The sequence below is a fragment of the Xenopus tropicalis genome, chromosome 1 (genome assembly GCF_000004195.4).
Source record: "Xenopus tropicalis strain Nigerian chromosome 1, UCB_Xtro_10.0, whole genome shotgun sequence".
Lineage (NCBI taxonomy): Eukaryota > Metazoa > Chordata > Amphibia > Anura > Pipidae > Xenopus > Xenopus tropicalis.
Window position 1 is genome coordinate 148732207 of NC_030677.2, and position 16146 is coordinate 148748352.

General features: G+C 37.8%; 1 protein-coding gene across 1 annotated transcript in view; it reads right to left on the reverse strand.

Annotated features, from left to right (window-relative positions):
• Nucleotides 1-235: 235 nt before the first annotated feature.
• The window catches only part of LOC100496989 (clustered mitochondria protein homolog), a 30503-nt gene continuing 14592 nt past the window's right edge, over nucleotides 236-16146 (reverse strand). The window contains exons 10-26 of the mRNA XM_002932088.5: nucleotides 15006-15700; nucleotides 14015-14109; nucleotides 13635-13739; nucleotides 12996-13096; nucleotides 12412-12564; nucleotides 11981-12043; nucleotides 10700-10941; nucleotides 10271-10355; nucleotides 9322-9475; nucleotides 8572-8711; nucleotides 8321-8401; nucleotides 7153-7278; nucleotides 6597-6718; nucleotides 5045-5138; nucleotides 4332-4466; nucleotides 3410-3483; nucleotides 236-3309 (exon numbers count right to left, since the gene is read on the reverse strand). Of these exons, the coding sequence (XP_002932134.3) occupies nucleotides 3114-3309; nucleotides 3410-3483; nucleotides 4332-4466; nucleotides 5045-5138; nucleotides 6597-6718; nucleotides 7153-7278; nucleotides 8321-8401; nucleotides 8572-8711; nucleotides 9322-9475; nucleotides 10271-10355; nucleotides 10700-10941; nucleotides 11981-12043; nucleotides 12412-12564; nucleotides 12996-13096; nucleotides 13635-13739; nucleotides 14015-14109; nucleotides 15006-15700 (2661 nt within the window). The 3' untranslated portion in view covers nucleotides 236-3113. The remainder of the gene's footprint in view (nucleotides 3310-3409; nucleotides 3484-4331; nucleotides 4467-5044; nucleotides 5139-6596; nucleotides 6719-7152; nucleotides 7279-8320; nucleotides 8402-8571; nucleotides 8712-9321; nucleotides 9476-10270; nucleotides 10356-10699; nucleotides 10942-11980; nucleotides 12044-12411; nucleotides 12565-12995; nucleotides 13097-13634; nucleotides 13740-14014; nucleotides 14110-15005; nucleotides 15701-16146) is intronic.

A 16146-nucleotide genomic window follows, 5' to 3' on the forward strand; every position in this document is an offset into this window, starting at 1 on the left:
CAACGAAAGGTAGAGTATGTTATTCCAGTAATGGACTGTATGTCCAACCTGGTACCCCTAACAGCTGTTGAACTGCATGCCACACCCAGCATTCCCTTACAGCTCATTGTGCTGGGAGGGAGGAAAACCTAGACATTTGAAATATAAAAGTCTGCCTGTACAACTGTGCTGTGTTTTATTATGTCCACTATTATGGCATTAATCAAGAACCGATCAACTCATGGAACAACAGCAGTGTAAATTCATTAGATTTATTAAAGCATATACAAGAAAGCCCAAAAACATTCTGTATCAAAAAAAGTAAAAATGAAAATAGAAAACAATCAAGAAAAAAAAGAAACTCACAATAACAATTCCCTGACCTCTCTGTAATCACTTTGAATAAGTAATTGCAAAAACAAAGGTTCTTTGTACAATTTTAAAGGACATGTAAAGCTTATTTCGCTGGGGGAAGAGAATCAGCCAGTGAAAAACTCTCAGTACCACACCAGGGTATCCCTTGGGCAAATTCCTGTTTGCACATTTGCAGTAGAGTAAACCCAGCAAGATTTACTCTGCTGCACATGCACTATCACAAATTGCCAAAGGAATGAAGATCTTAATGTCAGCACAGTGCCATGAGAGTATTTTCCACATGCCGGTACTGTTCTCCACTAACAGGAGCACCAGCCTAACAGCAATCTGTTTTACTGGGGGCTGCCTAACATTTTGCCACCCCACAGTGATATAGACTTTACACGCCCTTTAAGTGCGCCATGAGGACACTAGGGGGCAGATTTATCAAAATGTGAGTTTAGAGCTTAATACATTAAAAGTTACCCAGATTTTTTTCATTCCTATGGGATTTTTAGTGTATTTATCAATGGGTGAAAATTGAACATGCTTCTAAAAATCCCATAGAAATGAATAGAAATGATAAATCTGCCCCAGGGGTCTGATATATTCAGACAGATTATAAATTGTGCCAGTGAAGTTGCCTTTTTTGCACACAATCAGAAATTTGTTTTATTCAAAATACTATAAATCAGAAAATGAAGGCAAAGATCTTGCACTGGTGCAATTTTGTACCTTTCTTAATAAATCAGCCTCCAGGCAGTAAAAGCATTTTGTCTATAATATTACAAAAAGGGTATAAATAGCAAAGAAATGCTGACATGGGCCATTTTCATATAACAGTCTCTGAAAAACTCTTGCTTCCTGATTTTAAGGCAAGAAGTGTGTGATGGCAATGACAAGTGGCTGATTGCATTTTGATGCTGCACTTTGAGCATGAAGAAGTAGTAGTGAAAATGCCATGGGACCACAAACCCTGGGTACTGGGATGGAGCTGCTGTTAGGCACTGCATAGATATAGGTAGTTATAAACTTATGCAGCATCAAAGGTCAGAATTAAATTCTGATGTGGCAGGTTAGGCTAACTGCTTTGTAGCAGGAATGCATTATAACACTGGCACATGTGTGTCAGCCCAGGACTTCCTTAATTAGACACATTTACTGTGGTTTCCATACACTGGCAGGCCACTAGATTAAACAGCAAATTGTTCCAGGCATGGGGCCAAAACAATAATCTTTAGCATTCAATATCTGATTGAAATTGTCCAGATAGTAGTCCGGTTAAGTGGAAAATTTGATGGCTGAAGACTCCCATTTAGTGGTGTACACAGAGATGAGCAAATGTCCTCCTATATACATGCAAACATTGGTATTACACCAAGATATGGTATTTTCTGTTAAAAGGAAAGCTGGATTCACAGGGGAGTAGCAATACTGTATGCACTCCCTTAGTGAATTAAATTACTATATTTCTCCCCCCAGGTCACTGACTCTTTAAAAAAACGGGGAAAAAGTACCAGTGACACACCTTATTACCATTTTATTTACTTCCTTCCTTGGGCATCCCTAGTGCTGGCTTACTTTCAGGCAATCTTTGCATGCGCAGTAGAGGCAAAGTAAGGCCTAGAACCAAAACAGCAGAATTGAACAAAAAGCTAAATATAGAACAATTTCAATGATTTATGATGTAAAGCTCAACTTTCATTGCATTGTTTGCTGATTATATGTCTTACTACATGTTTGTGGGCCTGGTTATATATTAAAATGATGATATCTCATAAAGTGTATGGCACCCTTGAGAAGACTGAAGGCCATAAAATTAATTTTTGGCGTGAAATCTGGCCACCCATTGGCCTACAGCCATTACCTAAGATACCATATATGGTAACTAGCTGGTAAGTTATTATACAAGAACAAATTTAATTTGGTGGTAACTAGCTGGTTAGTTATATAAGGACAAATAGAATTTGGTGAGTACATACAAAATTCTCCAGTTTCATGGCTTATATATGGCTTCAATGTATAGCTAAAGGGATTTGCTAGAAGCAGAAAATGTTGGGTAGGTTTATATTGTCTTGATAGGTATTTATCAAGACTATCAATGGCTCTCATTAGCCCTATGCAAGCCTACTTCTGTTTTGCATCTATAATCTCCAGCAGTCCCCAGCAGCTGAAGAGACAGTAGGCACCAGGCTTACTATCCTTGCTTTATCACATTAAATACAAGCTGTTGTTTTAGCAAGTCATTTGACCCTGAGTTACTGTTATGAAAAAGTGCATTTGAAGCAGTACATAATTTTAAAGTTAATTTTCCCTCACACACTTAACAATGGCATAAAATATTGTGTTAAATACAAGCAATGCAATGGCACAAAACACAGCAGCACTGACACTTTCACACCTCGCTCAAAAGCAAAAATATATGAAAGCTAAAAGCTGTAGAAAATACCTTTAGCAGGCCTCACCTTATAAAGACAACTTATATTAAAAGAATATAAAATTAAGCAACCCACTTCAAAAAGAATTGTCCCATGTACTAATATTGTAGTTCACAGTTCCCATTTAGCGGCATAGCTAAATATGGCAATGCAGAATTCTATACAGTGTATCAGACTGCCTTCTGCATTACAGACTGATGCTTGCCAATTTGGCTCAATGTACAGAACCTCAATGTCTACAGTACAGGCAAGTGGCCATTGTGTAGAACAGGGATAGCAACCTGTTGTCCCTTAGTTCGTTCAGGAATTCTGGTGACAACAGTTGGTCACGCCGTGAACATGTTAGCTGGTCTCTTCTTGTTCTTTCGGTTCTTCAGGGTTTCCCTGGTTTTCCTTTGTGCCTGCTTTCTGCTCATCTATTTGTTCCTTCTGTTCCTCTTGGGGTGCAGCTTCCTGCTCTAGGCTCCCTGAAGCCAAGTCTGTCTTTTGATTATCTTGTGTCTCATCTGTCTTTTCATTATCATTTGTATCATTTTTGCTGAAACATAATACACAAATGTGAGCAAACAGTTTCAATTGTATGTATATGTAACATCCTCTAGAATCCCTTTGTGCCTATTTCTTGGAGCGTTCCTTACCTTACATTAATTCTGATTATGCCATTGATAATATTCAGCTGTTGCAAAAGCGTATCAATTCCAGGAGAAACAATCTGAGAAACAACAGATTTAATAAATACATAAAAAAAGAAAACACAAAAAAGTCTTTCACATATTTTAGAGTAAAATAAAATTGCACTTTATATGGTACCAGTCCATGCTCTGAGGTTTCTTTATCAGGCAAAAGTTGGAGGTTGATTTTGTTCTTCCTTATGGTTCAAAAAAATGTGCACTGTTCCATATATTACTATTCTTATCTCATCCAAAGGTTCATTATATTTGTGTGTATGTATATAGACAACAGCCAAATGTTACTTTCTTTAGGGTTTGGTATTGACTATTTCCTGCTATAAAAGCCTCCAGGGGATCCTATAGGGCTGATATAAAATGTACTGGGGCACAAGGGTATTCTAATCATTGCGGCTGTTTATAAATACTGGGCAAATTTGCACCTGGGAAACAATCCATGGCTTCTACTTAATGTTGGCAGAAAAAAAGCTAATCACTAGTTGTTTGCAATGGGTCCCTGTCTATGGACAAATGTGCCCAGTGTTTATACATGAGCCTTATTTTTTGCACAAAGACCTGTACTTCTATGAATACAGAGCTGCCTGCCAGGCTTGCTGTGGACCATACATGGTATCCCCTTTGACACCCCCTAGTTTCCCTTTTCAATTATACACGCAACCTAACGAGCATCAACAGGGTAAGAAGCAACAGGACCTATGGCAGGTGTGAAGTACCTTGTGCAGGCTACACAAGTGGGGATTTATAGCAACCCTCAAACCTAGCGTCATATTATTTGCTTCTTCCCTAGTCCAGTTACATGCCTTTGTACTGAATCTGCTATGTTTGTCCACATGGCATGGCAGTCCTGCCCAACTTGCTGAAGCCTGCATACCTGCACGTGTGGTAATGTTGTCACAGAGCCATTTTTGTAGATCTCATTCATGGTTCTTTGCAGATTCACAGCTTGTTGTGTAACGTGTTTCAGGAATGCCGAACTTTCTTTTGTGTGCTCATGAAAATCCCCCAGCTGGAAATGTTTGGGAACAATGTATAGTATATTATGCTCAGTTTTATTCTCAGACTTCCCTGTATAAATATATTATACTGCAGAAAAACAACTTGCAAAGTCTAAAGTGTTGAACGGCCTGAGCTCAAACACTCCAATCTCAAAACTGAAAAGGATTAAAAAAAGAATAGGGACACCAAATCTCAGAATCCTTTTCAGATTAAGGCAAAGCTTGACAATCCTTGCAGAATTCAGCCAAATTCTTGAGGGCAGATTTATCAAAATATGAGATTAGAGCTCACCACAGAAAAAGTCACCCACTTTCTATTCTTTCCTATGGGATTTTTAGAAATGTATTAAACAATGGTACACTTCTAAAAATCCCACAGGATAAAATAGCAATAAAATAAAATAAAATTAGCCTTCAAATTCAGTCTGGTATTCAGACAAATCTTTGGTGGAGGAATGAAAAAATAATGGTGGGACTTTAACCTTTCCGTTTTATACTGAATGCTAGGTGGTGCTGTTTTTATATAGTTATATATGTATATATACTGTTTATATTTTTATCACATTCTTCCAAAAACTGCTCTACTCACCAAGGCTTTGTATATGGTGTAGGTTTCTTTTTCATGCTGCATGGCCGCTCTGAACTCAGCTTTGCTTGTATGTGCCAATGCTATTAAATGATGGCTAAACAAAACAAATAGTAAATAAGTGAATAAAGGTTAGCTTAGTTTTGTTTTTATCCTTTGCTAAATATGCCCCATAGAGTCTTAGGGTTACTTAAATATATGGGTATGAACTGCCCTGTCAGCTATTTGCTTGTGACTTTTCTTCACACATATCACATTCAACGTGGATATCAGTAGAGTTGCACTCTGGCGCCCATTTAGTCTGCTATTGATAATTCACTGATTGAAATGCATCCTTTTTACCATGCCACTTACATTAGAATTTGTTGCTTAGGGATAAACTAGATAATGACCAAACTTCATACAGCCAAGGTACATTTCTTGCTAGTAACTGAACTAGCTGCTAATTTAAGAACATTTACTGTATATGGGAATTGTGGAGCTACCACCACTTCTGAGCCAGTCGGAAGGTATACGCATCGCTTCACTTTCTGAAGTCGTGCAACCTCATATCCAGAAAGTTTAGAATTACAGATGGGCCATTAAAGTCCATTCTATAGGAAATAATTATAATTTTTTGTTAATAAATTCCTTTTTCTCTGCAATAATAAAACAGTGCCTTGTACTGCAGGAATTCATATTGGTGCAAAACAGTCCTATTGAGTTCATTTAATTTTTAAATGTTTTTTAGTTGGTATGGTGATCCATATTACCCCCCCAGGTCCCAAGCATTCTGGATACTAGATCCCATAATTGTACTGAAAGCAATAAAGGAGGAAGTGAGTAGCAGTAAATGCAGAAAAAGCATTTTTTTCCAGAATAAATATCAATCTGTTTTCATTCCCATATATAAATGTATTACATACTTCAGTTACAACTAAATGTTTCATTTTGATAATACCTTGTCTATGAATTACAGTACAGACAAGGTGTACGATAGAAGGCCAAATATAAGAAATATAAAACCCCTTAAGGCCAAGCTAATGCACATCTATTTACATAATCTTTTAAATCCCCCCGACGTGTATATAAAATGAAAAAAATAATTCCATGCCCGGATGTGCTCCAGAGCAAATTGTTATACGATTAGAGTTTTGAGGCTATGATTTATATTTAAAAGTGACAAAAGCGTCATTATATAGGATGCAACGTTTTATAGGAGAGGAATAAGCCTTTCAGCTGATAAAAGATACATTCGTATTGTACTATTCCAGGATATAAAATAAAAATGGGTTCTAGGAATCATATGAAAGAAAGAGTCCTGATAAAGTGCACACTGGTTATTTCTTTACGTTTCTACAATTGTGGATACATGTGAATAACTTCCTATAAATAAGCATAACTGATATTGTGGGTATTAAAATACCTAAAGGACACAGAAACTTTAACATTAAATTTTTATAAAGTATTATTAAAATGCAGGAAAACACATTTAGAATCCAGGAAATGCACCCACTGGAATGCATTAGAGAATGTTAAATCATGGTTTGGCTCTAATCTGAAAGAGTTTTCCTACCTGAGGGCAACATCCAGAGATTTGTTTCCAAAATATTTCTTGTTGGTTTCCAGGGCTTTTTCAAGAAATCTGAGAGACAAGTCGCATTCGAGAACAGCCTGGAGAACCACCCCAATATTACTCTGTACAAATGAGAAAAAAATAAGGTTTTTCGGGTTGCTTAAGCCAAACCTCACCACCCCCAAGCATCAGTCAATCCAAATCAAAACACTGAATTATGAAAAGTGTAAAACCAGAGGTAGGACACCCAGGGACGCTTCTAAGAACCATGCCTCAAGTGTCAAGGAGCAGCCAGTTACTAGGGGTGGCAAAAAGCCACCTCTGGTAAATTAAAAGCCAACATCTGGTAAATAAAGCCAACATTTAGCTCTGCTAGTGCAAAAGCTTTCTCTGCACAGGCGATGCAGCCCTCTCTTAAACCACTCAGACGCTCAGTCTAAGCAAGGGAGTAGGGGTGACATCGGGGCTGCTGCCTCTGGTGGTAGAGACCCCAGAATCTGTGCTGTTTACAGCTTGTATTTTGCAGGTGAGTGAAAGCAGTGAATATTGCACTTACATCTAATGTTGCCATGGACGGGTGATCTTCTCCAGTAACAAGTAGCAGTAAGTAGCGAGCCCGGTATAAAAGTTTCAAGGCTACTGGCAACTGCCCGCTGGCAAAACAGTAGAGAGAAAGGAGGACCTAAAGCAACAAGAAATATTTTAGTTTTTTTGAAATAACAGATACAAGTTATACAGGTACTGCTTTATTGGATACATTTTTATAGCTGCCTTATAGAGACATTAGAAAAAATTCTCCTTTTTTGGAAATTCAAAATATGAATTTTGTGTTCACACCCTCATTGCACTCTTGCTTAATAATTTCAGATTGTTTAGTGGCAAGAACAACGTTCCCTTTTGCTATAAGTTAAACAAGAGCAGTGGCCAGCTCCATGTTGTAGCTCCCACCCTTCCCAGCTACAGTCAGGTGATCCCAGTGGAGCCAATAAAAGGGCAAACATTTGAGGGTTTTAACCTTAAAAGCAAGCAAATTGCAGATAAAACTCAGTCCCTTTGTTAAATGTATACTGAAGCAATAGAATTACTAATGAATAGGGATGCACCTAATCCACTTTTTTGGAATCTGCTGAACCCCAAACCCTTCGTAAAGGATTCAGCTGAATACTGAACCGAATCCGAATTAGCATATGCTAATTAGGTTTTGGAAGGGCTAAATCTGGGAAAAATGCAAAAAAATGTCAACTTCCATGTCTATGTGACAAAAAGTCACGTGATTTTTAGGACTCGGATTCAGTTCAGCCAGGACTGTGGATTCGGCCGAATCCTGCAGAAAAAGGCCAAATCTTGGCCAAATCGCAAACCGAATCCTGAATTTGGTGCATCCCTGCTAATGAATCAGATAAAAGTGAGCGTAGGACTGGCCAGATGAGGGATGATTTTGATGTAGTTGGCAGCTTGAAGTATATTGCAATTTATGGACAAAAATTCCTGTGTTTTTTGAAGGGGAGGATCTTTTTTTTTAGGTACTTATGCATCAAAATAAATGGATACAAGTGAGGTTTTTTTTTTGTATGTATAGATAGGTAGATATAGATAGATAGATAGATAGATAGATATGTAGAGATAGATAGATAGATATAGATAGATAGATACTGTTTACGCATATCACTCCGTGCCATTTCTTCACACAGATACAAAAAACAATACACATCAGAGATACGTACATAGTCTTGGATTGTGGTGGTGTGGTCATATCCCATAGTCCTCTCTGTCATTATCACAGCTTTCTGCTGATTATCCAGTGCCTGTTTGGAAACCATATGCACAAAAGCTCATCAAGTGGTTACGGGTTTAGTATTTGCAGAAAAAAAAAACAAATAAATTCTCCTGACATTAGTTACCAGTTACCTAGAAGCAATTTATGTTTATTCAAAATTAGTATCAAGGATGTTATATATTTGGATTAGGCCCTTACTTCTGCTATGTCTCCCAAAAGAAACTTGACCCTGGCGAGCACACGCAGACAGACAGCAATCTCTGGATGCACGGCTCCATACACGCTATTAAAGTGGACCAAGGCTTCATTTAACAGGATGGCAGCTTGCTTTAGGCACCCTGCAGAGACACACACAATTTTCTCATTTTTTCAATATCCTTTTCATTCCCTATGATTACATTAACTACAAAATCCTATTATTTCAGGCACTATTATAGCACAGTCTAACAAACAAGATAACAACCAATGCCTTGCCTAAACTATGCTTAAAACATTCAATAGTAAAGTCATTATGGTCCCAAAACTATGAATTGTATGATGACGCTTCCTAGACTTCTGTTCCTTCTAAAAATCTTCTGAAACCTCATGTTGCAGGAACTTCAATAGGGAGTATAGCTATGAGATTTTTAAAGGACGGTCCTTCCCTTTCCTCACAAATTTCAAAATGCTGATACTCTTACAATATATGAGAATTCAACTGATTAGTTCTGTTTCAGGAGTGAGCATCTATATGTTTAAGTGAGATATGAAAGGATAATAATGAAGCCTATAATCTATTATTCAAGCAATAGATATGTTTAAATCAAACTGAATGTGTGAATATACTCGCTTAGTCTCTGTGTCATTTATGGAAGTTATTAGTATTCTCTTTTCTTCAAATTTATATATATTCAGAATCTTATAGAGGCTTTGCATTCCAGATTGAATTGAAGAGGCTAAGGTTCCTACCTTGCTCTATGCTGATTTGGGCTTTATTAACCAGCTCATTTGCTTCTTTGGCCTTAATATGTATGTGTTTAACCACTGGAAAAATATTCAAAATGTCTTCCTCTGTCAGTGCTGGTTTATGACGACTTTCAAAGTTGTATTCACGTAGAAGAACCTAACCAGAAGAAAGCAGAAATTTCTGTATTAAATGTCAAAATATTACATTATAATGTGATCTATGAGTGACTGTCACTAACCCCTCTGGTCAGTAAAGGTACAACAGTTGGGTAAGCACTGCTTTAACCAGACCACAGTTGCTAAAACTCAGTCAAACAATGTCCTTAATTGGAAAATATTTCTGGAGTATAGAATTTACTGCAAAGCTAATATCACCCACCTCAGTTCCAGGATAAATTAGAATAGTCAGATGCTGATTTCTATTACTTTCTATTTTCTCGGATGCTGATTTCTATTACTTATGTAGAAGCATATTTGCAAATTATGGGTTTCATCTAAGGTGAGAAATAATAACTATTTTCGCCCTGTCTCACCACTTATTGCCATTTGAGATTAAAACACGAGGCCTTATTTAAGGTGCAATGTGCGAAAATTGGATGCAAAGCATACTGGTTTTTGCAATTTGCTCCTTGCCAGAATTTAATTAGGTTCTGCTCCAAGAGGCACAACTCTTTGCACTCCTACAATGGAACATAGAGATTTGTGTATTTGTGTATCTCTGTATGCAGTTCAGCCTGTATTCGGCAGTGTTTGCATGCAGAAAAGTTGGGAGGCACATTGGTGTCCAATAGAATGCCTCTGACCTGCACATCAACTTAGTCGCAAATTGATAGTGCCAAGTTATGCAAAGATTTGAGAGCCCTGTAACTAATGTATTTAAGGTTTTAATGATATTTATAGCAAAATCATACCTACAGGGCTTGTTTATGAACTCCTGAGTTGTTCATTATACCTGTATTCCAGTTTTTTTGCAGAATTCCCGCAAGAGGGTCACTTTTTGGAGGTTAAACTTCTCAACAAGTTGATCCACTGAATCACTGTAACAAGCGACAAAAACAACAGCGAATGAAGATACAGAAAATTAGAAGATTAAACTGAGATGAACTATATAGAAAAATGCCATGTAGATTATACTAGGGATAAGACTTCATAGTTTACCAACTGAGACTAGTGGCTGGGAGTCATAGATCTGCTACGTCTACAGCACTGAAAGTTGCCTAATCTTAATGAATATTTTTCTCAAGCAATTTATAAAGAGAAAACTAGGAAAGAGATACATCCATTGCTCCTAGACCAAATCAGCCAGTTTGTACTTATTTTGTACTAACCACATGCAGCATAGAGTATAGAAATGCTGCTGACTGTGGTTTAAATGTTTTACCGTGGAAGTGTGAAATCATAGCTGTCTCTGGCCTTTCCACAGATCTGTTTCCACAAGTCAGCTGGACTCATACTAGTCCAAATGCTGTCTCCATTTTCCAGTGGGCGAACCTTCTTCTTGCCCTTTCGCCTACGAGACATCAACTCATCTGGAGGCAGGTGAGCCACCGGGTTAGGATAGGAGCTCAGTAAGCAGTTAAGGAAGTGGCTTACTGCTGCTGACAAGGCTGACATTTCTACTCCCTGAAGAAGAAAAAAGAAGAGAGAGGTTTCAGGTAAGGATAGGGCTTAGAAAAATATACTGACTTCTGCATAACTGCCCACAGGCACATGTATGTGTCACATGCAGCACATCTCCTTTTTAAGTGTTTGAAAAGTGGTTTTCAACAGGGATTGCTATTTTGATCGCTGTGGTTGGCCCTGGACCACAGCAATCAAAAATTACAGCTTTTGCAATAGATAGAAGCTAGATTGCTAGAATTTCAGATGTATAGAATTATACGTCTAAAGGTGTATGAATGAGATAGGCACAGCCATATCAATTCAATTAAATACACTTCTATCCCTTTTCCAGGAACGTCAATGTATTATACATTGCATGAAACTTTTAAGTTCTAATGTAAATGTTTAAATTGTTGTTTTTGTTTTCTTCAAAGCTGCATGGTACAAAATGCTCCTATGAGTAGTCATATTGCATTGTTTCTGTTGGACAAACAAAGGCTATTATTTTCTTACAGTATATCTTTAGGTTACTAGTCAAAATGTATGTTAGAAGGTTATACTCCCTAGCAAGCCAATACACAATGCAAGACATTCAATAGGAAAGGCATGCACTCCGGAAATCCAAAAAATTAAAAAATGGTAAAAATACTTTATTTTAGTTATACACATACATGCTATAAAAAAGCCTTAGGCTTAGGCTTCTTTATAGCATGTATGTGTATAACTAAAATAAAGTATTTTTTGATTTTACTTCAATTTTGAGCTTCTACTTTACAATTTTTGAATTTCTTGGATTTCCGGAGTGCCTGCCTTTGAATGTCTTCCTATGTGGCTCCCCTATGCTGAGGGTCTGGGGCATGAGAACCTGGACCGTACCTACAATCGGGTAAGCCTGATCTTCACTATCATATCTTAGATTTATACCCTCTCTGAGTCTATATTCAATACACAATGCAGCCAGGTCAGGTCAAGTACTCTGTAGAACTAGAACTGAATAATGATCAGCGCTTTCTACTTATTTGTGCATTCGACATTCTGTTCCAGTGACTTCACTCCTTACCTGAAGGTAGTGGCGTAGAATTTGCTTGGCTGATCGTGTGACTATTTCCATTATTACAATTCTCTGTAGAAGAAATAAGAACGATCAATAAGGCTATGGCTGAAGCTTTCCAGGTCAATAACAAATTCATTAGAAATGTGTTCTAGGTTTGTTCCACATGGGACTCATTAAGAGCATTTAGTGTGGTATGATGGAGTTCCCTGATCCGGGCTATTTTATGTAGTCTATGTGCCAACTGTCAATGTGTTGCTAGCACAGAGGTGCAAAAACACAGAACAGCAATCTTGCTGTACCAATCAATACAGTAGTATAATGAAACCTTCAGGCTGTATAACAGCCTGGAATCCTGGCTTCAGAATTACATCAGGAGCATACAATATGCTTGCAAAATTACAAAACTGCTTGCTTTAACACCAATCTACAGTCCTTACATAAACATGATCCAAAGGCTGCCGTTCTTCCACCTGATCTATCGTTTCTGCAATGGTTCCAAGGTAGCGAATATTGATCCCATGGGAATGTAGTGCTTCAGTGAGCGATTTACCATCCATGGGAACAAACACATGAGTCAGACAGCCTTTAATCTACAAAGCCAGAAAAGTCAGCATGTTAGTGAGAGCTGAGAGAACTGTTTACGGGAAAACCTTAATGAGATGGTTAAGTATGTATCCAAGTCTGCAACAGGTCTAAAAACTAAGATGATATTTGCATTAAAACAAGTGACCAGTAAATACTACCCGTTGATGGGGAATATGGCACTAATCCTGTTGCAAAGTTTTATTGGACTACCCCTTTAAGAGATTTTGAAGGGAGTGAAAGAAAAGTTGCAAAGTTTGCACAAGGTCTAGTAAACTACAGGAACCAATCAGATGTTTTCCTTCAATATACTACTTGTGTGAAACGCAGACCAAATCTACCATTCTAAACATTTATAATCAAGTATTCTTAATTTAAGAATAAATAAGAGAAAAAAGTACATCTCCAAAAGGGAAAAACAACAAGTAAAAGTACTTACAAAAGCAGGAATCTGTACATTCAGGAGAAACGTGGAAGCCTCACTCAGCAGTCGTCTCTGCAATTGATTTACTGCCTTCTGGGACTCAGGAAACCTTACAACTAGATATAGAAGAAATTAGTTATTTTATTTTCTTCTTGTAAATAACATTCATGCCAAGAACAAATATAGTAAACAAACTAAAAAAAATTCCCAGCCTAGCATTGGTTATAACACACATCTGTACTAAAGACACACCATGCACTTTGGCTAAGTTTGCAATGAAATCAAAATTGAGGTGTTGCTTTCTGTCTACAACTTTCATGGCTACCTGAGAGTCCTAGCCATGGAACATTCCTTCTCCCCATCGCATTACACAAGTGCTTGAAAATACCCATACATCCATATCTATAGCGCTTGGTGTACTTCATCAACTACATTCATTGTCTATTTTCAGTGTACTGTAAATTGAATGGTTGTTTAGTGCTAACTTTAATATTAGTCTCCAACATGCCATATGTTGCCATATTCATGTTAATTTTGCCAGTGCTTCAAACTAATATGACTTTAAGACTTTGGATTAGGTTGGGCTGAACATTTAGGATACAGCCAAATCAAAATCTTGCAAAAAGAACTCAGATATAGTACTTCCCGGTTTACCTGTTGAGCAGATGTCGGGGTTAAAACGGATGTCAAAGGTATAATCGAGGACGGAACCAACTTCTCGACATGCTTGCCGAACAATATCCACTTCCTTCTTCTCATCTAAAGAACAAAGTAGTAACTGTTTAGAGGTACTTCTACTGGTGGCCTGATTCATGTAGGCCTGTCACTCATGGTTATTTAAGCAATTTCACAAAAGATTTTTTAAATTAAAGAGACATGATAAATTCACCCCCAAGTCTGCAACATTTTTATGGAAATTTAGCGAAGATTTGCTGAAATGTAATTATGGCAGATAATGGATTGTGCTGTAGTGGATAGAGTTGAAAAGCTTTTTAAATGGTCTGAAGATTGCTACAAAGGTTCTGGAACATTACCATTCTCCTGGGATTCATCATGAGCAATGCCATTGTTTTGCTGGGAATCTCCATCTTTTGTCTTCTCCATTACCAGCTTCATAAACTGAGCATACCTATTGTGATAAGAAATCAGCAGTCAGCCTACGGGCAAAATTACATCTGCTGCTCTACACTGGATAGAAACGGGCACCACCACAACTCACATGAAATAGGAGAGTAATACTGTCCTACAGTAACAACACTTCATTAAGACAACTGAAAACTTCTGAATAATAATAAGCAATGCATTTTAAATTTACGTTCAGCTGGAAAGATAACATCTGAAACCACAGGAATTCTTACCACATTTATTTAAACATTCCCAATTAGTATACATTGCTTGGCTTCTTATATGGGCAGGCACATAGGTATTCTTATATGAGCAGGCACATCCTGCTCTTCTGTAAATAAATCATTGGCTCTATAGCTTTAATATTAGGGGACAAAGGACTTTTTTTTTCTATTAACTTAGTGACATTGAGTTAGAGCTACATGACGTAAGAAAGCAAATATGACCATGCAGTGGCTATACTGTATCTTTTTAAAAAACAGAGCCATGCACGTGGGCCATTTGAACACCACTACTTGTCTCAGATTACTTGCTATTTACTTGAATGGGAATTATCATGGCTCACCAAGCTCCTAATCTGCTTCAAACACTGGCAGGCAAGCTGGAGTCCACTGAAATGTAAAAATGGGCACCTGCTTTGTGGCCTCTGGGAGCAACATCAAAGGAGGTTCTGAGCAACATGTTGCTTACCAGCCACTGCTTTTGGATCACTGATCTACGGCCTCCTCCTTTAAATAAATAATTAAAATGAAGACAAAAGCTTAAAAATAATTCCAGTAATAAAAACTGAGATTTGAACAACCATGATTGGGATGAAACTTTCAGGGAGTAAGAACACAACCTAGATTTGCACAGTTTTGATGTATATACAATAACAGTTTGTTAAAATGACTTGCTTACTTGTGTTGAAAGAAAGAGTCTATTAACTCAGGGCGGAGATTGCATAACTTGTGACGGTAAGATTTGGGGAAGCAATGGCTGCATTCTTCTTTCAATGCCTCCTCTTCTTTCAGAGGAAAGAAGTTCATGTCAGGAGGAAAAGTACGTAGAAGATCCAGTATATAATGTCGTCCATCATTACCCACAATTCCTTTGCACTCCACAGAGGAACAAAGCATCACTTCCTCTTCCTTCTCATTCAGTACTGTATGCCGCATTATTTTCAGTGGTTTACAAGATTTCTGTAGCAAAGTCAGATACTTCACACTGGAAGAAACAGTTTTCCCAAAGTCAATAGAACCATATACCACACTTTGGTCTTCTTTACGGTCCAGAATTCCAGGAATTATAGACTGAGCAGTGACTCTGTATCCTCTGTAATCGAGAACCACAGTTCCTAGGACATAAAGTTCTTCAATATCTAGATCACTGTAGGCCTGTACTCCTTTCAAGTCATGGTTTGCTGCAATATGTGCTGCATGGTCTCCACCAAGGTCCTTGTAATGGTCCCTCACATCAAAGCCAAAGCTAAAGAAGATATTATTCCAGATAAACATCTGCATTTTGGTCTCCTCACTGGGGTTAATTGCCATAACATTACCATCAATTACTGCCATGGCTCCTCTGGTAGATGCTCCCACAAAATCGGAATTGATCTGGTAAAGATCATAAGTGAACAAAACTGAAATCATTATGATTATTCTTGTCTGGCAATATCATAAAGCAACATTCTAATGGTATGGTAATTGTAATGGCATTATGGCTATTTCATACAAATATTTCAACTTATAAATGGGCACAAGCTTCCTGGCATAATGTTATAATGCTGCAAATATCTAATCTGAGACCCGTAAAGTAACGGTGGCCATAGATGTTACAATCCACTCGTTTGGTGAGGTCGGCAAACTGATATGCCCAACTATGGTGGGCGATATCGGGCTAATTTGAATGTTTGGCCCCAGGACCAAAATAAATTACAAAGACAAGCATAGGGGACATCAGACCGAGGACTGCATCAATGAGCTGATGCAGTCCGGGTCTGATAGGAAAATCAAATCAAAATCTACCCGATCGCCACCTAGCCAATTTTTAGGGAGGCACG